The sequence below is a fragment of the Uloborus diversus genome, chromosome 9 (assembly GCF_026930045.1).
Source record: "Uloborus diversus isolate 005 chromosome 9, Udiv.v.3.1, whole genome shotgun sequence".
Taxonomy (NCBI): Eukaryota; Metazoa; Arthropoda; class Arachnida; order Araneae; family Uloboridae; genus Uloborus; species Uloborus diversus.
In genome coordinates this window covers 135595968-135621866 of record NC_072739.1, presented here as the reverse complement: position 1 = coordinate 135621866, position 25899 = coordinate 135595968, and the positions used below count along the sequence as shown (strand labels likewise).

The 25899-nt window shown below is 36.0% G+C and overlaps 1 protein-coding gene across 1 annotated transcript in view; it reads left to right on the top strand.

Moving 5' to 3' along the window:
- LOC129229723 (26S proteasome non-ATPase regulatory subunit 10-like) overlaps positions 1 to 3148 on the top strand; it is a 41400-nt gene extending 38252 nt beyond the window's left edge. Inside the window, exon 4 of the mRNA XM_054864086.1 lies at positions 1395 to 3148. Within this exon, the coding sequence (XP_054720061.1) occupies positions 1395 to 2418 (1024 nt within the window). The 3' untranslated portion in view covers positions 2419 to 3148. The remainder of the gene's footprint in view (positions 1 to 1394) is intronic.
- The last annotated feature ends 22751 nt before the right edge of the window (positions 3149 to 25899 follow it).

The window sequence follows — 25899 nt, the reverse complement described above, 5'->3', positions numbered from 1 at the left end:
ACGAAGAGGATAATTTCTTTACAATAGTATTCCTTAATGCGCATGGTGTTGCAAGATTGCGTGAAAAGTGACCGATTGGGCTACCTTTTGCTGTGAGTTCTAAAGATCTAAAATTTCATTTAATAGCAGCTAGCTAATCTTTGAGAGATCTAAAGTTTTGATAAAAATTGAAAATAAAAAGCCTTTATTTCCTGGGTGACTCAATCGGGCTTTTAAGACAAAAAGACATTGCGAACTGAAGTAAGAGAAAAGAAATTGGGCCAACGACAATAGGCCCAATTAAGCTTTATATCAGTAACAGCAGTTAAAAACTGCTTTATAAGCATCAATGATAACAATGCTAAAGTGGCCGACAAATAGTATTCTTTTGAAATCTTTCTTGATGTAAACATGGCAAAAATGAAATATTTTTTGAAAATTGAGGAAAGTGTTACTATACATGTGAGTCCTTTTTCTACGAAGCTATTGTGTTCCTGGAGAGTCTGCATAGGTAGATTCTGATAAAGAACTTTTACCACCTCCAGTTAATCGGCAAATATCAGATTTTGCAAGTATTTTACTGCAGTACCTGAAACGTTCTGAAAAGGCAAATAAGTTGAGTCGTGTTTACAAATTTAATGACTTTTTAAAGATGCGATAAAGAATTTTTTAAAAATGTATGCAGTCATTTCACAAGCAATTTATTTTACCTAGTATCTTAATAAAATTTATCCACTGTAAAATACTTTTTAATAACTAATATTATCCTAACTACACACCTCTATCTATTGTGTAATATTTTTGAGAAAGAAAATGAAAATAATTTTTGAGAAGGTTGGGAGGGGAACTTAGACTTTGAGTTATCGAAAATTGACTCTACTGTATGAATATTAAACTGAAGGTTGATGACTGAGACTAAATTTTATCTACTAATTTTAATATATTTTGTTCATCGTTGCTTGTTCTTAACATTAGTCGCAAATGTTTGTCTGTTAGTATGCTCTTGAATTTTGACTTGTTAACGATCATTAGAGAAAAAGTTAGTTCACAAGTAAAGCAGTGTCAAGTGCCAAAATTAAAAATTTAGAGGTAACCAGTTCAAAGAGAACCTCTCCTCTGTTTTGAGGAAAGAAACAACTAGAAGCTCTACTAGGTGTTGCTATACAGTATGCTTTAGAAAATATTTCTAGTGAAAGCATCTGAACTTAAAATGCATTTTGCTCAAAACTTTAAAAGGTCCACTTTCACCCCTTTTCTTCTCAATGCCACAAACGTCAGAGCTATTGAGCATTGTAGCACACACGCTTGCATATTCTAAATCATGTAGGTAGAGATTTATAGATCTCCAAATGTCCCAATATGGTGAAACTTGACTTGCATTTATCAAAGGCCTTACAAATCCTTGTCTTTTCCAGGAGTGAGTCGGAGTCTCCAGATGAACGGACTGCCTTGCACCGGGCTATAGAAGAAGGAGATGAGGAGAGAGTGAGGGAGTTGCTGGCCAGTGGCTTCGATGCCCGTGTCCCAGATCGACAGGGAGAGAAGCCCCTCCACACCGCTACCTACTTCAATAGGACGGCAATAGCAGAGATCCTGATGGAGACAGACGACAGAATCGACGTGGAGGACGATGAGGGGCGCACCCCTCTGCACTATGCTGCAAGGTTCGGACACATGGGAATGATCAGGAAACTGCTTGCTGCTGGAGCAAATCCGCGTTTCCAAGATGAATGGAGACAGACGCCCCTCCACCTCGCACTGTACTTTCGGAACGATGCTGCAGTGGAGCTCCTGCTGGATGCTGACAGCGGGATAGACATTCAAGATGAGGACGAGAGGACTCCTCTGCATCATGCTGCTACGAGAGGATGTGTTGACGCGGCAAGGAGGATGCTGTTCAGCGGCGTGCGCCCTCACGTCATGGATATCGATTCACAGTATCCTCTGCAAGAGGCACTTAACGAAGGACATGAGAGGGTTGTGAAAGTGATCCTCGCGTGGTGTGCCTGGAGAGACATTGCCATGGACTGGGATGAGATGAAGCTTCCCCAGGAACAGACGCGGCGCTGTATCCGTCTACTCTCCGAGTGCCATAAGGAGATCCAGAGGATGGAGGATACCCGGGTGCTTCAATCAAGGGTGTCTTTCTGTGAGGTTGCTAGGCGACATGCGTGCTGGGTCACCCCGTATCTCACTAGCGAAACTATTCGCCGTGTCTTACAAAGTGGTTGTGTGAGGCTGGATTTTCCGATCTACTGCGATCTCATCACAATGAAACTGAGGAGGGCAAAGCAGAGGAGAGCCCTCACTGATCGCAGTCTGGATTGCTTTTCACTCCTGTGGGCTCCCCTACCATCGCCAGTCACCGATATCTTGATGTTCTGTCTGAGTGACAGTGACTTGCGAAACCTCATCAGAGCTATCGAATTCGAACCTTGAAAATGGACCTTACAAACTGTGTGGCAATGGTCCATGTAACTTTTCGTCTTCACGTATTCTAATTGAGTACTTGGTATTGTAGCGCTAAAGAAACTCGTTTTATCTAATAATCCGTGAACTTACAATGTATATGATAGACGTACGTAGCGCTTATACAGACATGCGATTGCGTGGAAAATGCTAAAAATAGTTATAAATAAAAACAGAATGTGAGTTTTCACCAATTTTCTGATAAGGAGCCAAGAGACCTTAAAACAGGAAAATGTAATATTTAAAAAAAAAAGTACCATTTGAATCGTTCATCATCCCTTTACTACATTTCTAAATTTGAAATATTCAAAAGATATTTTTTTTAGAAAGAACTCTTTTTAAGTCGGAAAAACGCTTGTGTTAATGAACGGTAGAAAGTCTGCTTTTTTCGTCTGCTACAGTACCCCCAACGACGGTTGATACCCGCAAGTGACGTCATGTGAATAGAGTTTGTTGCATGCATTCATTCCTCCCGTTAGTGCGCATGTTTTGTCATCGCGATCTGCACGGAGGATATGAAGTTTCCATTGGATGCGGAGCAACGCTGCCTCCACATTCTCAATCAGTGATAGTCGTAGATCCGGAAGATAAGAAGATGTCTTTCTACTATGTTTGCATGGTGTGTGAGCGTGCGTTGTGCAATATAAAACTATGAATTCTGAATAGTTGTAACTTCAAGTGATGTTCTTATATTTTATGCAATGCCAAATAAACCTCTTTTGTGTTTTATTCGTAGTATTTATTTATGTATAATGTGCTACAAACTGTTCCATTACATGTATCAATGATTATAGACCAAGAGCTGAGCCCCCAAAACACGATTTATCTCTTTTATGGCTTGTGACCGGTTAAAATAGTAAAAAATGCAATGAAAAAACTTTGGCTCTAATGCCTCCCACTAATTTTGGGTCACACGGCTGCGTGGGTGGATGAAAGGTCAAAAAAAAAGAAAAATATTAAAGTGATGAGTTAAATGGCTAAAAATTATATAATAACATTAAATTAATAAGAAAAAACACGTAGCAAATTTCTCCCCCAGCTATGTTGGGGCAAACGTGGTGCCCCCCAGGGGTAAAGTATCGATTATTAAACTAAAAAAAAAATGATCACTTTCGTGGGGGGGAATTTTACAGGGTATTAGTTTCATTATTTTGATTGCCAAAAAAAATTCCCCCCCAGTAACTATGGGTCAATTTGTCAAAAAAAATTTTTTTGTTCCTCTTTATTTAGTCCAAGTCGAGTATTATTCGAACTTACGCATGACTGTTTAAGTTGCAAAAAAACCCCAGTTTGAACGTTTATTCGTTAAAAAAAACTCGTAGCAATTCCCCCCCCCCCACACACACCTATGGAGGGGGTTGCTACGCGGTGCGCGGTTTTACAACGTGGTGCCCCCCCCAGGGGTGGATTATCGATTGATTAAATTAAAAATAAATGATCACTTTCGTGGAGGGAATTTTACAGAGCATACATTTAATTGTTTTAATTTCAAAAAGAAAAAAAAATCTCTCCCCCTCCCCCTCCAGTAACTATGGATCAATTTGTCACTTTTTTTTTTTTTTTTTGTTCCTCTTTATTTGGTCCGAGTCGAGTACTATTTGAACTTTAGCCTGACCGCTTAAATTGCAAAAAACAAAGCTTGGATGTTTATTCGTTAAAAAAAACTCGTAGCAAATTCCTCCCATCTATTTGTGGGGGGGGGGATTGCTACGCGGTGCGCGGTTTTACAATGTGGTGCCCCCCCCCCAGGATTGAATTATCGATCGATTAAATAAAAAACAAATAACTGTCGTGAGGGAATTTCAGAGTATACATTTAATTGTTTTAATTGCAAAAAAAAAAATCTCCCCCTACCCCAGTAATTATGAGTTTATTTCACAAACAAAAGTGATTTAATGTTAAAATTGCAATAACGATTTTTTTTACTTGTAAATTTTAATGCGTTAATCCGATGCGTTAAAAGAATTTTTAAAATAATAATTTGGTAATTCATATAGATTTATTTACCTTCATCATATTGGTTGTGATAGTGTCTATCTAGTTTGATAAAAATGTTCCTACAATCTCGATGATCTGCTTCTGTTAAGAACTCGGAAAAATCTAAATCACGGAATCTCAGTTTTCAGTGTTTTCGAATCTTTGAAACTTTTATTCCTTCAAATAAAGTTTCTGTCAAGACATTCAATCTTTTATCTAATGGCTGGCTACACTTAAAATTACCCTTTAAAACACTCACAATATAAAAACATCAAAATTTATTTTTGAAAAAAGGATTTTTTTACGTTTTCAGTTAAGGATGCGGTACAGCGTGCTCCGAAAAGAAAAACCAACAGCTATAACGACTTCACTGTGTGGGCTACAGTTGAACACTGATGTACGGACGATGAATTGCTTCTTTTCATTTTGAAAAATATTTCAAAATTTCTAATTTAAATTTAAAAAAAAATTTTGGGGGAGGGGATTTTTTTTTTTTTTTGCTACAATCAAATGTAAACTCTGAGAAAATCCCCCCTCTCTACGAAAGTAATCTTTTTTTTATTTAATCAATCGATAATTCACTCCTGGGGGCAACAAGTTCGCCCCATAGCTGGGGGGGGGGGGATTTTCTACCTGTTTTTTTTTTTTACCGAATAAATAATTGCAATTTTCTTTTGCAATTTAAGAGGTCATGGGAAAGTTCGAATAGTACTCGACTCGAACCAAATAAGGAGAAACAAAAAAAAATTCTTTTGACAAATTGACCCATAGTTACTGGGGGGGGGAGATTTTTTGGCAATCAAAATAATGAAACAAATACCCTGTAAAGTTTCCCATCCCCAACCCCACGAAAACGATCTTTTTTTTTTTTTAATTTTAACAATCGATATTCACTTCTGGGGGGGAGGGCTCCCACATTCGCCCCAACATAGCTGGAGGGGGGGATTTGCTACGTGTTTTTTTTAAATTAATTTAATGTTATTATATAATTTTCAGCCATTTCACTTATGTTAATATTTTTCTTTTATTTTGACCTTTCATCCACCCACGCAGCGTGTGACCCAAAAATAGTGGGCGGGGGGGGGATTAGAGTCAAAATTTTTAATTACATTTTTTTATTATTTTAATCGGCCACCCGCCATAAAACAGATAAACCGTGTTTTGGGGGCTCAGCTCTTGGTCTACAGGGACGACGGGTTCGAACTGAAAAATTCATTTTGTGTTGAATAGTCCATTTATTGAGGAAGGCTATAGGCTATATAACATTGCGCTTTGACTAATAGCAGTGGAGCAGCAATAAGAAATGTAATGAAAACGGGAAAATTTATATAATTGTATAAAATGTTTGGAACGCCGAATACACGTACATTTTTGAGGTAGACCGTGCAACGCCGGGCAATGCAGCTAGTAGACTCATAATTGCTGGGGAGGGGAGATTTTGTTTTGCAATTAAAACAATTAAATGTATACTCTGTAAAATTCCCTCCACGAAAGTGATCATTTTTTATTTAATCAATCGATAATTCACCCCTGGGGGGGGGCACCACGTTGTAAAACCGCGCACCGCGTAGCAGCCCCCTCCATAGGTGTGTGTGGGGGGGAATTGCTACGAGTTTTTTTTAACGAATAAACGTTCAAACTTTGGGGTTTTTTTTTTGCAATTTAAACATTCGAATAATACTCGACTTGGACCAAATAAAGAGGAACAAAAAAAATTTTTTTTTGACAAATTGACCCATAGTTACTGGGGGGGAATTTTTTTTGGCAATCAAAATAATGAAACTAATACCCTGTAAAATTCCCCCCCACGAAAGTGATCATTTTTTTTAGTTTAATAATCGATACTTTATCCCTGGGGGGCACCACGTTCGCCCCAACATAGCTGGGGGAGAAATTCGCTACGTGTTTTTCCTTATTAATTTAATGTTATTATATAATTTTTAGCCATTTAACTCATCACTTTAATATTTTTCTTTTTTTTTGACCTTTCATCCACCCACGCAGCCGTGTGACCCAAAATTAGTGGGGGGCATTAGAGCCAAAGTTTTTTCATTGCATTTTTTACTATTTTAACCGGCCACAAGCCATAAAAAGAGATAAATCGCGTTTTGGGGGGTCAGCTCTTGGTCTATTAGTGACTGGTAACAAGTTCCATAACAGTTGCTCATTGTTGTTATATTGTCCTGTTCTCTTTAATTCACTTAGAAAACATTTTTTTCTTTTAACTTTATTTGATACATGATTTAAAACCTGCCGAAGTTACTTTATGATTGGAGTAGTCAAATGCTTTAAAAACTGTTTATTGGTGACTATAACTTGTCGCAAGTTTAAAACCCGTTATCAAAGAAAGTAAAAAATTGTTTTCTAAATGCATTGAGGGACAACCCAACATCTGTGAGGAACTGCAATGGAGTTTGGTAACCGTTAGATCTAAACTCCTTCGTCGGTGACTTCCTTCTCAATGGTGACACCGCCTACTCCAAACCTCATTTCGACCGAATTTGGCTCCTTTTTCACATTTATGTTTGGTTGGGACCATTGTCTACTTATTTAATTCTAGCATCAAGGAAATGCAGACGAAACTATTCGTCGGCATGCTCATGGCTTAAGCATATTTTCTTAAAACTGTGTCTTTGGTCCCTTTTTTGTTTTTGTAAATCACTTAATAAAGTTTCTCGTAGTGTCACATAGTTCCAAATTACATGCTGTAGATATCTGATGGATCACGAGGTGAATATTAACTTTATCCTGTGGACATCTATGACATATTCAACTGTCCTTGAGAATATCCACCAGTGGAAAAAAGGTTGCAATATTTGTGACCCCTGAGTAAAAAGACAACAACGTGTATAAAGTACAAATAAAGTATTAAAGTAAAGTTAAAAACTCAGCGAACAGCTGTTTCGGCGCTGTCAAATGCAAGCCCCTTCATCAGAGCATAAAATAATGAAAAGCCCACACAATGTAGACCGAACGATAAATGAACGAAAAATGGAAGGAAGCAAAGTAAATAGACATGGAAACCGGAAACACTGCATCACAGAACAACGACACTTATAGTGCGGAAAAACGTCACAAACAGAAACAAGTTTTTAAAGAAAAGATTTCCAAACACCAGGGAAAGGGGAGTACTCGACAAGTCCTTAACTACTGAAGCAGAATTTTCCCAAATGTAATAGGATTCCCAAAAATCTAAATCATAAATCGAAAAACACCCATGAATAACCTTGGCAGAAGAAAAATCGGAAATATGATTGAAAGATCGAAACAGCTGTTTGCTGAGTTTTTAAGTCTATTTTAATGCTTTACTTGTACTTTATACACGTTGTTGTCGTTTTACTCATTCCATAGTACAAACTTTTCGACTGCTTTTTTACAGTCTGTAACTCCCTACTGGTAGGATATTCAGACTTTACTTGAGCATGCAAGAGGCATGCAGAAGAAGTTTCGTAGAGCTCATAGATGAGCATTGGATATCTCTCATGTCAGATATTATATCCAGACTAGCTGCGTCGTCCGGCTTTGCACGGTCTACCTCGAAAATAAAAGTTCTGTCAAGTGACGCGTGTTCAACACTCAGGCTTGAACAAAAAAATAAATTAATAAATAAAAATAAAAATTAATTTGAATTTTAACATCTGGAATTCAAATTATGTTTTTCGCAATCACGAGTGTGTGTTTGTATGTAGGCGTGTGTATTTGTGTCTGCGTGCAGGCATGAGTGTGTAAATGTGTGTGTGTATGTTTATTTGTGTGTGTGGGTGTGTGTATGTGTATTTGTGTGTGTAGGTATGCGTGTGTGTGTGGGGGGGGGTGTGTGTGTATGTATGTATGTATGTGTGTGTGTGTGTGTGCAGGTGTGTGTATGTATGCGCGTGTGTGTAGGATATGGACGCAACCTGGAGACTATTTTCGCTAGAAAAGTAGCATCGTGAGGGCGGTCGACGGTGGTGCTGAGAGGGAGGCGGGGGGAAAATAAAATCATAGGAATTCAAAACAGTCAAATGAGAACAATAAGCAATGTGATTGCTCAAAAAAAAAAAAAAAAAAATCAGTAAAATATTGCGGAAAAATAACCAAAAAGTAAACATTTTAAATCCGCCGATTGCAGGAAAAGCTTTTAAAACAAAAGCAAGAATTATTCTTGTTCATATTCGAGAAAACAAAAATGGCTGCAGATCTTTAGTCTCCATGATTTTCTTCAAGCTATAAATTTTAATAAAAGCATTGTTGCGGAAAGTAGAGATGAAGCACTGAATAACAATTTGAATGGAGGAAAGCCTTCGTAAAGTAGGGATTTTATGTCGAAATATAAGAGTTATAATTAATTGTTTTTAATTGATATCTCCGCTGATTATTATCGGAGGATTATGTAAAATAGAACCAGAAGATTATGAATCCATCGATACCTGGTTCGATGGTCAGTTCACTGTCGTTTGGGAGAAGAAACTTGGACATAGATACACATGGTACATACACTCAGTTTTTAATTATTTTATTTATTTTTTTTTTAAATTTACGCCCACCAACGTCCTCTCGGACATAAGGCGCCTTGCAGTCCAATACAACAGAGATGCAGTAGCAGAGCGGGGAAGCTCCCTGAAAACGACATCCTTCAGCACGTCGAGAAGAAGGAATTAAAGACGAAACTAATTTTATTTTCGTCCAGATGAATTACAACAGGGTAGTTCTGTACACAAAAGATCACTGCAGTGACTTTGGTGGAAAGAACAAATTAGGCAATATTCAAGTGGAGCTCCAAAGCGTAGATCCAAAAAGAGGCCATTACCTCCCTGACAAGACAAAAGCGAGCTTAAAATTGCATTTTCAGCCCTTTAACTTCGGAATATTTTTCCGGGTGAACTTCCGATCTTCAGAACCCAATCTTAGTCTCTTTCCCACCCTTTTTGCCTTAACTTGACCAAATGTATAGCTTAAAATGTGATTTTTTTTTTTTTTTTGGAGATTTCAATAGATTTTTTTGAGATTTCAGATATGTGAAGTCCCTAAAGATAGCTCTTAAATGTGTTTGGTGTGTGGGGTCTGTCCTTGCAAACCTTGACCCTTCTCCTAATGTCAGCAAAGATTGCCTATCAAACAATTAATTAATTGGGGGCTTTAATTTTAACCTAATTTTAAAACATTTGCAGAGGATTGCCCCGGAACCCATTCCCTAACATTATGGTCAAAGATAGTCTGAATTAACTTATTTAAGATTTGAATTTCGAAACAGTTCCAATATTGGACCCTAATTCCAATCCCTCTTGCCAGGGCCGCGCCGTCCCCTATGTGCAAGGTCGTGCGACGCATGACGGCGTCAGAGCCAAAAAGGCGCCGAACTCTACCGATCAAAAATGCTCCAAATGAAGGGGGAAAATAACTCCAACCATAAAAGTAAAATTGAATTCTTCATTATATCTAATGGCGGCAGTGAAATTATACTTCTCATTGAAACAATTAATCCGTCTCGCTGAAAATCTAAAAGGAAAAATTATTGCCTTGTTGTGTCTAAACATGCTGATCAAAAGCGCAATCTTTTACACTAAAAACAAGTGACTTTAATCTTTAATTAATATGCATACATTACATCATTTTCCTTGTTAATGTGGATACGTGAAGTCTATTTCGGTATGTCTATAGTACACAAGGTTGAGCATACGAGGCGCAAGAAATTAGCTACACCCCGTTTTGGTTCTTGCGGTGAAATACCTTGTATTATAATTTGAGCAATTGTAGTCTTTGTGTGAGTTTTAATTCATGGAAGTTCCACTGCTTTGTGTTATCATACATAAAAAATACGGTAAACACATTTCAATATTATTTAGATGCGCATAATATTTATAGACTGTAGACAATAATGTAGGTTAACTTTTTAGTTCCGAAGAGTAACGACTTGACCACAATTACTCGTTTTTCTTTCTCCCCTCCCTCCCTTTTATTTCTTCAACTATTTGTGTATTAAATTTCAAAAAAAAAAAAAAAAAAAAAGCTTTGGAGAGGCTATGTATTTGTTTTTGGTATGAAATTCAATGCCTTATGTAATGGTTCCGTATTTTAGAATTTTTGATTTTACTGGAAATGTGTGTGTGTGTGTGTGTGTGTGTGTGTGTGTGTGTGTGTGTGTGTGTGTGTGTGTGTGTGTGTCAGTTTCAGATTTCAAGAAAGAATATCCTCTACGTCAACTTATAAATCTATTTAGTACTCCGTTGTCATGTTACGACAGGCATTAAACTTTGAATAACTATATTTATGAATAAAAGATTAGGGAAATATTTAGAGCGGCGTTAACTTTGATATTTAAAATATTTTCTTGTCCCAAGAACGCATTAGCATATCAAAGACAGGGTTCGTCAAACCGGGCTAAGCCCACAAAAACCTGCCCATTCTTTTCGGGCAGACTTATTTTTAAAAAAAGTCTACTATCTCGGTAAAGTGAGTTTTTCAAAATGTTCTACTTTTTGTAACATTTACTTTAGAAACAAACTAAATATTTATCAATACAACGTCCAGAAACAGACATCTTGCTTTCTGGACAGTAAAAGTCCAAGATTTTTTTTTTTAATTTTTCGGTAAAATGCTTTGATTAACTGAAATTGGCCACCTCTTTTTTAACAGCAGCTCAGTGAAAGGTTTCCAAGAAAAAAAAATCAGATTTCAAAAGTCAGTTTCGATCGCCCCTCCCTTTCATCCGCCCTTACTCGAAATAACTTCGAGACATGAAATAAAATCATACACTGAGCTCCAAATTTTAAACGTATTTTTTTCCGTGTTACATTTGTCTAAAAAACCTTATTACCCCAGGTGTTCACTATATTTTGCCCGAACGTTATACTGCATAAAGGCGCTCAAAAGACACTTGCATGACGGCACCCATGAGGCTTGGCGCGGGCCAACCTCTCACCTAACGTCTTCAAAAACAGATTCAACTGTGTTTTAAAACGTCAGTTTCGAAAAATTTTCGCAGGAAGATACCCCGAATCCGCCCTTCCTCTTTGCCCAACGTAATACCTTATAGCTTAAAATTTCGTTTTCAGACGGTTCCGCGGGATCACCAAAACCTTCCGTCCCAAAACTAGCCTGAAGTTGACTTCAGTTTCGAAAAGCAGTTCGTTGCACCCTGACCTTCCCCCTCTCACTCTTCCTCCTATCGTTACCAAACAATGCCTAAAAGTGCATTTTTGGGACTTCAATGTCGAAACATTTTCGGAGGAGAATCGCTTAGCTTTTGTAACTTTTCGTGAAGTTAGGGCAAACCTCTTACCTTACCAAAGTTAGTCTATAAGTGTATTTTTCTGATTTTAATTTCGAAAAATTTCCAGAAAGATCTACTGGAGCTTCCCAGTTTCATTAACGTCACCGTCAACAAAGGTAGTCTTTAAGAAATATCCGCCTGGGAGCCTCCAAACCCTTCCTTCCCAAAAATAGATCTTTTCTCTTACGTTACCGCAAATACAGCCAGTAAATGTGTTTTTTTAGCCTACTTTCCCAGTAAAAGTCAGAAAAAGAAGAAAAAAGCATGAAAGAAGGCTTAATGCATCTTAAAAATATCGCGAAAAAAAAAAAAAAAAGAAGTCATAATAAATAAAATAATTAAATAAATATCGAAAAATTAAAAATTGGAAAGTAGGGTATTGAGATGGGAAAAAGTGTCTGTCGGTCCGTCGGTCTGTCTGTCTGTCCCCCCCCCCTCCCTAATAACTTTTGAATGAATAGTCCGATTTGAACAAAAAGTTTTTTGTTCGAAAGATCTCGTCAAGGACACCTCATTCCCATATTTTACTTTTTGATTTGAACTATTTTTTGTTCAATTTTGAACAGTTCAAAAAAACTTAACATTAGCGCCTACGGGGATATTCAAGGCAATTCCGAACTGTGAGGCGAATTTGCTTCATACAAACTTTGTAGGAAAAAGCTTTTGATAAAAAAATTGTATGTAAAATATCTTTTTGATTTGAACAATTTTGAACAGTTCAAATCCCTTAACATTAGCGCCTACGGGGAAACTGAAAGTTAATGTAGATTCCGTACTTGAAGGCGGATTTATTTCAAACAAATTTTGTTGGAAATAGCTCTTGACGCCAAACTCCAGACTCCGACTCCGAGAATTTAGGGGCACCTGACTCCGAATCCGACTCCTGTGCCCAATAATTAATCGGACCCCGATTCCCCGACTTCGACTCTGACTTCGTAACTTTGGCAAAAATTTCTACACGGAGGACAAATGACTGACTCCGATTCTTGGATATTCGTCTCCGACTCCTTTATCCCAAAATGAGATTGACTCCGACTCCGACTCTGCAGCTATGGTTTTAACTGTGAAATAATTATTGTTGATATGACTTGTTTTTATTTTCACGCTAAAGTTTTAATTTAGGTATTCAGTTTTCGGCGAATAAACTCGAAGTCATTTATGTTTCTACATAAAGATATGCGCAGACGATTTTTTTTTTTTTTTTTGACAATGAAAAATATTTCTTTAAGTTGACATTTTATTGTTTTTATTTATTTTGGTATGTGCATTAATTCATTTAAAAAAATATTTTTGGCAACAGGGGAAAAAGAAACGATTTTTTTTGATACGATGTATTTATTTTAATAAGCTTTATTAAAATAAATACATCATATCAAAAATCATCATATCATTAACTTTAATTATTACTTTTTCGTTTTGAAAGCTGTTAGAGACTTTTTTTAATGGAAAAAAGTGTATTAGCTACTTTGTTTAAAAGGTGATGTTATTTTATTTGTTGTTTTTTTAAAAGGTGATGTTATTTTTTTTTTTTTTTTTTTTTTAAAATGTGTGAGGAATATTTTATTCCTAGAAATTAGCTTAAAATATTAAAAAACATTGTTTGAAACAATTTGCGATTTTGGCTATTTTTGAGAATATTTATCAAGTACTAGAAAGTAGTATGGGTATACGAAAAAGTAGGCTCGTATAGTTCTAGGCAGAACTTCTTTTAAACTACAGTGCAAAGAAATATCCGTGCTGGGAATGCCACTGGAACCTTTACTGTTGCCAAAGACAGTATAAATGTGCGTCTTAGACTTCAATTTCGAAAACTTTGGACAGAAGGCGAGCTAATCCACCCTCCCTCCTGTGACATCAACAAAAGTAACTCAAAATTCTGTGTTTAACACTTCAGTTTTGAAGAATTTTCAGGAAAAGCCGTGAGCCTTCCTAAGCTAAGGTTGATTTCATTTTAAAAGAATTTCAGTACCCCATGGAAAACCCCACTATTACTTACTCCTATAAAGTTCCCACAAAGTTTCTACAGATATTTGGGGGAGGGAAGCACCATTGGATTTACTGAAGATTAATTTAAACCTTTTTTTTTTTCATGAGTCCATTTCAAGAAGTTTCTGCAAGAGATCCTCTCGACTAAACTGCGGTTTTACGGCTTGTTGTTTTCGGTATGTATTCCTTTCTTTATAGCAATAAATTGTATATAAGGAAAATTTCACTTTAAAACTTCTCTTACTTTTGATAAATTCATCCCCCCCCCTTTTTTTTCTAATTGGAACTTAATACAGAAATTCGACTAAAAATGGCTAACGACGTTATTTGTCAAAATATGCAAAATTCTCTATAGGCACATTAGGTCTTTGCACGTTTTCGGCCGACACTCTAGGATCGGCATTGAGTCAGGCGCGCTACTCGATCATTGGCTATCTTTATACATAAAGGGCTACTTCTGTCCGGATGTCCGGGGTAAACTTCAAAACTACTGGACGGATTTTAACCATTTTTCCCACATAGATAGCTACATTATCAGGGACCAACTTAGGCTATAATTTTTTTCTTAAAAACTTAGTTTAAAAAAGTTATGGTGGAAAACAGTAAATTTCATCTAATTTCCCCATTAAATGATTAAATGTAAAACCCATTGTTACAAAAATTCGTTACCAACAACAGCAATATTAAAAGTAATCATAATGAAAATTTTGAATCAAATCTTCTCCGGAGCAAGCATGAGTTTAAAGTCATTTAAACATTTGGAAACTCAACTTTTTGCACACTAAGGGAAACATAGAAGAGAGTTTTTTGTTTTTTTCTTTTTGTGTGTGTGTACTATTTAATTAAATAAAGCGCAAAGTTTTTTTTTTACTGATCTTTGTTTTTGTTAGTTCATATTTTGGAAATTCTTCAAATTTTTATGTGCTTCAGTTCATGCTTTCGTTCCTAAATGAAGACTCGTTCGTTCTTCATACTTATTGCTATTTTACTTTTATGGGTAAAGAAGAAGCTCGATTTTTAATCACGTCAAAGCGGTGTGCTTTGAGTTATTTCAGTTAAAACAGAAAACGAAAGAAAGTAGCGATTGTTTCTCACAATTATTACTGACCCAGGCAACGCCGGGTATTTTTGCTAGTTATGTATATGAGGATTATTATTATTATTATTTATTTATTTATTTTTTTGATAGTTAAATTTTTTGTTTAAGTGGACATTTTATTATTTTTGATTCATTTTCTAAAGTATATTTCTTTTTCTTTTTTCATATTCTGACAATGGGGAAAATTAAATCCGAGGAGCTTTATTTTTACCCCGAAGAAAAAGCTTAATAAACGATTTTTTTTTTTCTTTTTGCAAGCGATGAAAGAAGTTTTTACGAAAAAAATGTTTAACTGCATTGTTTAAAAAGGTATTGTTATTTTATATTTTCCTTTATTTATTTTTAACGTATCAATTTCTTTGGATGAGCAAGACATATTTTGTTTCTACAAATCAGCTTTAAATGTTAAAAAGGTATGTTTGACATAATTTTTATTCTTAGCTTATTAGGAGAATATTGATTAAAGACTAGAAAGTTGATATTGTATTTAGGAAAGTAGGCTCGTTTAGTTCAGGGCGGAAATCCTTCTTATGCTTCAGTTCCGATGCTGCATTTCTGTATGAGAAATCAGAGTTCACAGTTACTAGTAAACCATGAGCTATTAAAATTTAAAAGTTATCTTTCTTCAAAAAATATTCACAGAAAGTCTTTTAAAGCTTCACTAGATTTCTACTTTTTCTTTAAAAATAAATAACAAGGGAAAAGAAGGGGAAAATTTTTTCGAGAGTTTCAAGTAGAAAGTACCAGTTCGTAACTTTTAGTGCCCATGCTGTACCTTTATAAAACAAAGTGGAATTTAACAGTTTGTAAACCTTCTGCACTATAAACACTAAAACGTTATCTTTTCTTGAAAAGAAAGAAAGAAACATTGACGACAAAGTCTCTAAACCTTAAAAAATAAAGAACGAAGAGAAGAAGGAAAAAAAAAAAGGTTCGAACGTTTCGAGTGGAAAGTACTGTTTTTAAGTTTCAGTGCTGGGGGGGGGGGGGAGTGCTGATGCTGTACTGTTGCAAGGAAGCTGAATTTACAGTTAGTATAAACTGAGGATGATGAAATGGTCAGGGTTAAAAATGGAAATTGTGAAGAAAATCATTTTTATTCAATCGTTTTTGTCGGATAATGTTAATTTTCACTTGGAAAAATTCTAAAATCTGAAATTTTCAGCGCCGAATATGTGCTCTGAAATTTATAATATTAACACTAATGCTTTTTTTTTTTTGAAAACAAGAAGTTTCGTCCAGAACTAAACGAAATTACTTTCTCGTATACCAACATCGACTTTCTAGTATCTCATCCATATTCTATGTATTAATTAGCGAAGGCTACCAATTATATTCAACATACCTTTTTAACATTTTAAGCTGATTCTAGAAAAAAATTACGCCTCGCTCATCTAATGACTTAGATAAGTAAAAAATAAACGAGCGAACGAATAGTAGCACCTTTTAAACACTGCAGCAAATATATTTGTTTCCATAAAAAATTCTTTAATCGCTTCCGAATTTTTCGAATCGAAATAAATAAATAAATAAATAAAAATAAATTAAAAGCCCATCAAAATAAATACATTTAATCAAAACAAGAAATCGTTTGTTAAACTCTTTCTTCCGGGTAAAAATAAAGTGCCTAGGGTTTTATTTTTCCCTCGTTGTCAAAAAGTAATAAACAAACATATTTTAGAAAATAAATTAAAAACTAGTATGTTGTGGCCATCACGAAACTTTCTTCTATATTTTTCCTTTTTCTGATCCCTCACCATGCTTGACGAGGAAGCAATATTCCTAACAAAAACAAAATTACACATGCAAAAACTTGACGACCATCCCAATGTCTGAATTACTGTAAAAACAAAACAAAGAGCGAAAATTGAAAGTTACTTTAAAAGCCTTACTTGAGTTAATTACAAATATTTTATTTATTAACAAACATAAGATGGCAACAGTTAAAAATTTTAAATCATTGAGATAATATTTCTGATCATTTCCATACAATTAAAATCACGAGAAATACGCAGACGACAATCTATTATGATTTATCGTTCTTATTGTTGCATTAATAAAACTATTTTTACGTATGGATTCACATATATTCCAAATTTCAACCAGAACGTAGCATTACTTCTTGACATAGGAAACTCACAATGGAAAAAAGAACGGGCGATTGCGCTACCCCCTTTTTAGCTGTTGACACCAAATTAAAATCAGCTCTTATACCCACTAAGGGCTACTTGTCAAAAAAATTTTGTTTGATTCCGTTCGTTATTTCTTGAGATACAGCAGTCACAATTGACGACAAAAAACGTTCTATAACTCAACCCCCGTTTGACATATTGACACCAAAATTGAATCAGCACCTGCTCCTGTTAATGGCAACATATGGACCAAATTTTGTTTGATTCCGCCAGTTACTTCCTGAGGAATAGCAAGCACGCGTAACTCAAAAAACGTCCCATTGCTCCACCCCCCTTGGAGGAATTCGCGCCAAAAACCAATGGGCACAAGTTCACATAGGGGCACATATGTGTACCAAATTTCGTTCAATTTCATGCGGTAGTTTTTGCTGTAGAGCGGCCACAAAAAACTGGTCACACACAGACGTGACAAACACACACACATACACACACACACACACACAGACAGACAGACATTTTCCAAAAATAGTCGAAATGGACTCAGCACACCTCAAAACGTTCGAATCCGTCAAAATTCGAAATTCGAAAATTTGCACGAATCCAATACTTTATTCTATATATTAGATATAGAAGAAAGTAATAATAAAATGTCTATTTAAATAAATAATATTCATTTTCATCATTAAAATTTAAAAAAAAAAATCTGCACAGTTCTTTTTCTTAAAACGTGAAGGACTCGGACTCCGAATTTCACAATATTTTCTGTAGCCAAGAGTAGAATACAAAAAATTAAAATTTTAGAAGAGAAATGAAAACTGTCAAAAAATCATTATTTCCAAATAAAAACTAGTATGTTGTGGCCATCACGAAACTTTCTTCTATATTTTTCTTCTTTTTTTTTTCTGATCCCTCCCCATGTTTGACGAGGAAGCAATATTCCCAACAAAATCAAAATTACACATGCAAAAACTTGACGACCATCCCAATGTCTGAATTATTACAAAAGCAAAGCAAAGAGCGAAAATTGAAAGTTATTTTAAAAGCCTTGCTTGAATTAATTACAAATATTTTATTTGTTAACAAACGCAAGATGGTAACAGTTAAAAAATTTAAATCATCGCGATTTTCTGGTTATTTTCCAACAGTTAAAATCACGCGAAATACGCAGACAACAGTCTATTACAATTTATCTTTCTTATTGTTGCATTTATAAAGCTATTTTTATTCACACAAAAAAAAGCCCCCCATGGAGCAATTGGCGCCAAAATTGAACCAACGCCTGTTTACATATGGATTGACATTTATTCCAAATTTCATCCAGAAGGTAGCATTACTTCTTGAGATACGGAACTCACAATCAAAAAAAAAGAACGTTCGATTGTGCCACCCCCTTTTCAGCTATTGACACCAAAATAGAGTCAGCACTTATAGCCTCTAGGGGCTACTTGTCGATAAATTTTTCTCTGATTCCGTTCATTATTTCTTGAGATACAGCAGTCACAATTGACGACAAAAAACGTTCTATAGCTCAACCCCCGTTTGAGTTATTGGCACCAAAATTGAATCAGCACCTGTTCCTGTTAATGGCAACATATGGACCGAATTTTGTTTGATTCCGCCAGTTACTTCCTGAGGAATAGCAAGCACGCGTAACTCAAAAAACGTCCCATTGCTCCACCCCCTTGGAGGAATTCGCACCAAAGACCAATGGGCACAAGTTCACATTGGGGCACAAATCTGTACCAAATTTCGTTCGATTTCATGCGGTAGTTTTTGCTGCAGAGCGGCCACAAAAAACTGGTCACACACAAACGTGACACACACACGGACACACACACACACACACACACACACACACACACACAGACAGACAGACATTTTCCAAAAATAGTCGAAATGGACTCAGCACACCTCAAAACGTTCGAATCCGTCAAAATTCGAAATTCGAAAATTTGCACGAATCCAATACTTTCTTCTATATATTAGATATAGAAGAAAGTAAAAAGGGGGTAGCGCAATCGCCCGTTCTTTTTTTCCATTGTAAAACTAGTATGTTGTGGCCATCACGAAACTTTCTTCTATAATTTTCTTTTTTTTTTTTTCTGATCCCTCCCCATGCTTGACGAGGAAGCAATATTCCCATCAAAAACAAAATTACACATGCAAAAACTTGACGACCATCCCAATGTCTGAATTATTGCAAAAGCAAAGCAAAGAGCGAAAATTGAAAGTTATTTTAAAAGCTTTGCTTGAATTAATTACAAATATTTTATTTGTTAACAAACATAAGATGGCAACAGTTAAAAATTTTAAATCATTGAGATAATATTTCCGATCATTTCCATACAATTAAAATCACGAGAAATACGCAGACGACAATCTATTACGATTTATCTTTCTTATTGTTGCATTAATAAAGCTATTTTTATTCGCAAAAAAAAAAAAAAAAATCAACACCTCTTGGAGCGATTGGCGTCAAAATTGAACCAAAGCCTGTTTACGTATGGATTTACATATATTCCAAATTTCAACCAGAACGTAGCATTACTTCTTGAGATAGGGTACTCACAATGGAAAAAAAGAACGGGCGATTGCGCTACCCCCTTTTTAGCTGTTGACACCAAAATAAAATCAGCTCTTATACCCACTAAGGGCTACTTGCCGATAAATTTTTCTTTCATTCCGTTCATTATTTCTTGAGATACAGCAGTCACAATTGACGACAAAAAACGTTCTATAGCTCAACCCCGTTTGAGTTATTGACACCAATCAATTGAATCACACCTGTTCCTGTTATTGGCAACATATGGACCAAATTTTGTTTGATTCCGCCAGTTACTTCCTGAGGAATAGCAAGCACGCGTAACTCAAAAAACGTCCCATTGCTCCACCCCCCTTGGAGGAATTCGCGCCAAAAACCAATGGGCACAAGTTCACATAGGGGCACATATGTGTACCAAATTTCGTTCGATTTCATGCGGTAGTTTTTGCTGTAGAGCGGCCACAAAAAACTGGTCACACACAGACGTGATACACATACATACACACACACACACACATACATACACACACACACACACACACAGACAGACAGACATTTTCCAAAAATAGTCGAAATGGACTCAGCACACCTCAAAACGTTCGAATCCGTCAAAATTCGAAATTCGAAAATTTGCACGAATCCAATACTTTCTTCTATATATTAGATATAGAAGAAAGTAAAAAAGGAAAAAGTACACGTTGTAAACATGAATTTGTTTCTGATGAATTTAAGTTTTTGTAGTCAAGAATTGTAATCAGGTTTGCAACGTCTTTTAAGCTATCAAGATTGTTTATTACTTTCTTCTATATCTAATATATAGAAGAAAGTTTTGGATTCGTGCAAATTTTCGAATTTCGAATTTTGACGGATTCGAACGTTTTGAGGTGTGCTGAGTCGACCATTTTTGGAAAATGTCTATCTGTGTGTGTGTGTGTCTCGTCTGTGTGTGACCAGTTTTTTGTGGCTGCTCTACAGCAAAAACTACCGCATGAAATCGAACGAAATTCAGTACACATATGTGCCCCTATGTGAACTGATGCCCATTGGTTTTTGGCGCGAATTCCTCCAAGGGGGGTGGAGCAATGGGACGTTTTTTGAGTTACGCGTGCTTGCTATTCCTCAGGAAGTAACTGGCGGAATCAAACAAAATTCGGTCCATATGTTGCCATTAACAGGAACAGGTGCTGATTCAATTTTGGTGTCAATAACTCAAACGGGGGTTGAGCTATAGAACGTTTTTTTGTCGTTAATTGTGACTGCTGTATCTCAAGAAATAATGAACGGAATGAAAGAAAAATTTATCGGTAAGTAACCCTTAGTGGGTATAAGAACTGATTTTATTTTTGTGTTAACAGCTAAAAAGGGGGTAGCGCAATCACCCGTTCTTTTTTTCCATTGTGAGTGCCCTATCTCAAGAAGTAATGCTACGTTCTGGTTGAAATTTGGAATATATGTGAATCCATATGTAAACAGGCTTTGGTTCAATTTTGACGCCAATCGCTCCAAGAGGTGTTTATTTTTATTTTTATTTTTATTTTTTTTTTGCGAATAAAAATATTTTTATTAATGCAACAATAAGAAATATAAATCGTAATAGATTGTCGTCTGCGTATTTCTCGTGATTTTAATTGTATGGAAATGATCAGAAATATTATCTCAATGATTTAAAATTTTTAACTGTTGCCATCTTATGTTTGTTAACAAATAAAATATTTGTAATTAATTCAAGCAAGGCTTTTAAAATAACTTTCAATTTTGCTCTTTGCTTTGCTTTTGCAATAATTCAGACATTGGGATGGTTAAGTTTTTGCATGTGTAATTTTGTTTTTATTGGGAATATTGCTTCCTCGTCAAGCATGGGGAGGGATCAGAAAAAAAAAAAAAAGAAAAATATAGAAGAAAGTTTCGTGATGGCTACAACATACTAGTTATTTTCACATTGTCGTTCAACGTTTCTCATTCTACTGTCTTTGCGATTGGCAGATAGCGACTACGTGATACAGTGCGACATGACCAGTAAAATGTATTTTCTGGAATATTTTTGGCGTCTGCGTTTTTTACATGAATAAATAGTATGGGGGAGGGGGCCCTTTTCTCTCTTTTCTTTTATTTATCATTATTATTACTATTTTTTGCAGATAATAAATTTCATATTTCTGAATCTTGTTGTTTTTATTCACTGATTTTATTTTACTTTTTCTTCACACAGCATTTCTTTTAGATTCGATGTTTGTACGTTATTATTTTATTATTTAGTTTTAAATGCGTACATGCGGTAATTGTGATATTTCTTCATGTCCTTTTTATTTTATTTATTTATTTTTTTTTCTTTGACAATTTCTTTCTGATTGGATGCTCTTTGTTCGTTCTGAATAAATTCCCTAACTTTGAAGGCTTATATATTAATTATGCACAATCAGTGGCAAATCCAAGGGGGGCTAAGGGGGCTATGCCCCCCCCCCCTTGAGGTACGAACTTACACTAGATAAAATCGAAATTTCAGAGACTTTTAATACTGCAATACAGTTGTGAATTTAAATATGCATTACAGTTCATTATAACTACTATATTTAGTGGCATATTTATAGAAAAGGGGGGGGGGGCTAGGAGACTGTAGGCATGGAAAGCTTGGAAGAAATAGCTTCGTCCTGATGCTATCAAGGTATTTTAATCTGAAGTTATCAGTTTCAAATTCACAGTTATATATTTTACTTATTTTTCAGGCTAACGGGACTATAAACGGGAATTTTCGGAGATTTTAAATACTGCAATACTTTTGCAGAGAGCCTAAAACTGTTTTTAGGCCTCTAATTACGGAAAATTCGGTTGAGTTAGCACCCGCTTCCGTCTAATGTCATCAAAGATTACTTAAAGTTGCATTTTTAATACACTATTTTCGAATATTTCTGGAGAAAATTTTCTAGCTTTTTTTTCCCATATACATAATATTCACCCCTTTTTTTGTACAAACATAAAATGAAATTTTATTTTGGCGTTTCAGTTTCAAACTACTTCAGGTGTGAAACTGCTCTTATGTATATTTATCGTCGCCTAAGTGAGCTTTAAAATATGTTTTAAGGACGGAGAAGGGCTCTCGAATCTCCTTCCCCTAACAATACCATAAAAAACTTGATATTGTTTTTCTAGCTTTAATGTGGAAATTTTGTAGGGACAATCTTCAAACACTGTGACTAAAAAAAATTCATTTTTAGGCCGTCAAGCTTGAAATATTTCCTTTGGAGACAACCCATTCCATCAAATTGTAAATTAAAATTGTGTTTTCAGAACTTCATTATCAAAACATTTCAGAAGACAGCCCCCGAACCCCAACGCGTCTTCTAGCAGTGTCCAAGCGAGCCTGAAATGCGTTTCAAAGACTTCGATTTCGAAAAAATTCTGGAAAAGATCTCCGAACACTCACTCTTTTCCTAATACAGTGAAATTTGTGTAAGTTGATCACTTGCGGTGCACTACTTTCGTGGTCAACTTAAGCAGGTGGTCAACTTATAGAGGTTGAATTATATGATAAGATCTAATTCTGTGCCTGAAAATAGCGGTCAACTTAGACAGGTGGTCAACTTACAAGGGTGGTCAACTTTACAGGTTTTACTGTATTACTGTAAAATATAGAATAAATTGTGTCTTTGAAACTTCAATTTCTAAATTTAGCCGAAAGTGATACCTAAGTTCTTCTCTACGCGCTTAACGTCTTTAAACAGAGCCAAAAATTACTCTTCTAAGACTTTTATAAATTTCCGGAGGGTCCCCTTGAGCACCTCCTCCCTAGTATCAGCACAGATAGCTTTAAATTTCGTTTTAGAAATTTCCTCGGGAGAATCCTCGAACCTTTTTTCTTCACATGTATCTTGAAAGAGATTTCGGGGGGGGGGGGGGGCGATAGAGTTCAGAGGAGGCAGGGGATCATCTTTCCTCTATCTTTCCCAAAGCTAAACCTTAAGTCACATCTTTAGGACTTCAATTTTGAAAAAAATCCGGAAAAAAGACCTGACATCACTTTTGTGACGTTAGGAGATTTCGTTGACGAAGAAGGCGTACAGTTGAGTTTTTTTCGATCTTTAAAGACAAAAAACCTCCATAGACAGCCCGTGAACTTTTTCCATTTCCCAAACGAAAAGTCCACCAAGGACAGCCTTTTGAAGACTTAGTTGATAAAATATTTTCATCGAGAGCCTCCAAAAATTCCTATTTTCTAAACTTAACCAAGCATCGACTAAAATTGCGTCTTTCAAACTTCACTGACGAAACTTTTCCATTGAGGGTCTCCGAACCCTCTTCATTTCCTAAATGTCACTTGTTATAGCCAGAATTGGAGTCTTCAATTTCGAAAGATTTCCGAAGGAGAGCAACCTAGTAACGTAAATTCACTAGAAGTTGCGTAAAACTCCTTTTTAAAGATTCCAATTTTGAAAAATTCAAAGTAAATCACCAAAGAATTCCTCTCCTAACGTCCCCAAAGATGTCTATAATCGTGATTTCCCGAATTCTACAGGGAAAACTTTAAAAAAGAGAGCCCCTGGACCAGGCCCAGATCTACAAGTTTTGGGCCCCCTGCAACAAACTCTCTAGGGCCTCTCCCCAGACGTCAGCAATGTATATTTGCAATGTTAATAAGTCTTAATGCTAGATTTTTTTTTTTTTTTTTAATTTTCTTTCTTTAATTTCTTAGGCTGTTGGTCCCTTTCAGGACGTGTCCTCCCACCAGCATCACGGAGCCTTGGGTATGTAGATCCAGGTCTGCCCTGGACCATCACAGATAGCAAAAAATTGCGTTTTTAACCTTTTATTTGTGTAAATTTCTAGAAAGAACATTCGATTCCCTAATATCGTTTTTGGAAAAATTATTATTTTAGCAGGGTAGTGGAACCTTGGAACAGCTTACCGGAAGAGGTGGTAATGAGCAAGGGAGTAGATAGTTTTAAGAGGGCCATTGATCTTCACTGGGGATTGTAAATTGCCTAGGACCAGTCTAGCTGGGCCCAGAGCCTGTTGCTGGTCGTAACTTTTGTATTTGTATTTGTAAATTGACTATAGTAAGGGAAAAAATACTCGAGAAGAAGAAGAAACCTCAACCCCATCTCACCTAACTTTACCACCAAAACGTTCCAAAAATTGCGTTTATAACATCAATTTTTCAAACTTCTACGGGAGGGTTCTGACCCCCTTCACGCATCCGCTTCTTTTTACTACCTTTCTCTAGCAATAGCTGGGAGGTATAATGTTTATGCCGGCTCCACACTCTCCCTGAAAAGCACGAGAGGTTTTTTTTGCCGAGAGATTTCCGACGTCATGGCGAGGGAAGCGTTGAACGAGAGAGCCGTTCACACTCTCGGGCGAGGCGTTTGCGCACGCAGAAGCCGGTGATGTCACGAGCATTCGCACGCGTTTCAACTGTCAATCCGCTTGTTTGTTTACAAAATGGACCACGAAGTAGATGCAGATTTTGCGATGTGCCTGTATTCTTTTTACATACAACTACCTACACATTTACAACACCAAGAAGGCAAAAAAGAAGTCGAGGAAGAAGAGATGGTGGTTGACAAATATGTTTATCCGCTATTTTTATGAAACTGTTTTATGACAACAAATGTGAATTTAAAAATTAAGATTATAACCAAAAATGGCCACAATATTATACAATTTAGTTATAAAAATAAAATATAAAGACCTGTACTCATGATTTTCATAGCATTAAATTACACTGTGCGGCAAAAAAAAAAAAAAAAACCCTTCGAAATGCTTCTGACATTTTGTCGGCTGATTCTTATGTAAAATGACCCCCTGAATCCGAATATGACCTCCGTTTTCCTCCTATACGTCCCAATTTTATTAAAGTCCCCCCCCCCCCCAAGTTTTTTAAAAATTTCCTTAGTTTTAGAGCAAGTATTTTTTTTTTCTTTTGGAGGTGAAAGGAGCTTTATATTAACTGCTAATAATAGTTTTGATGGGCAAGAGAAGTTCAAAGTTCAAGATTATGGACACCGATCGCAAAAAGGGGGACTTGGGGTGTATCCCCCCCCCCCCCCCAAATATTAGAAAAATAACGAAAAACGATCTTTTTATTCTGCTTTTTTAAAAAAGATGTTTGAAAAAAAAATTTAAGTGCAGAATGAGAGTATAAGACTCTCTTCCATGAATGACTCCTATATCCAAAAAAAATTTCGCGATGTAAAAGAAATTAAAAAAAAAGTGTCTTGTGCATGTCGCACGTTGCATACGAGTTGAATCGCAGGTTTTCATTCGAAAAGACATTCTTCTGGCTGATTCTAAGGTAAAATGACCCCTTGTTTCCAAATACGACTACTTTCCCCCCATCTCGCCCCCTTTTTAGAACTTCCCATACCCCTCCTCTGATTCAGAGTCATTTTTTTTTCTTAATTTGGAAGGGGAAAAGAGCATTATATTAACTGTAAACATTAACCGTAAGAGATGTGCAAAGCTCAAA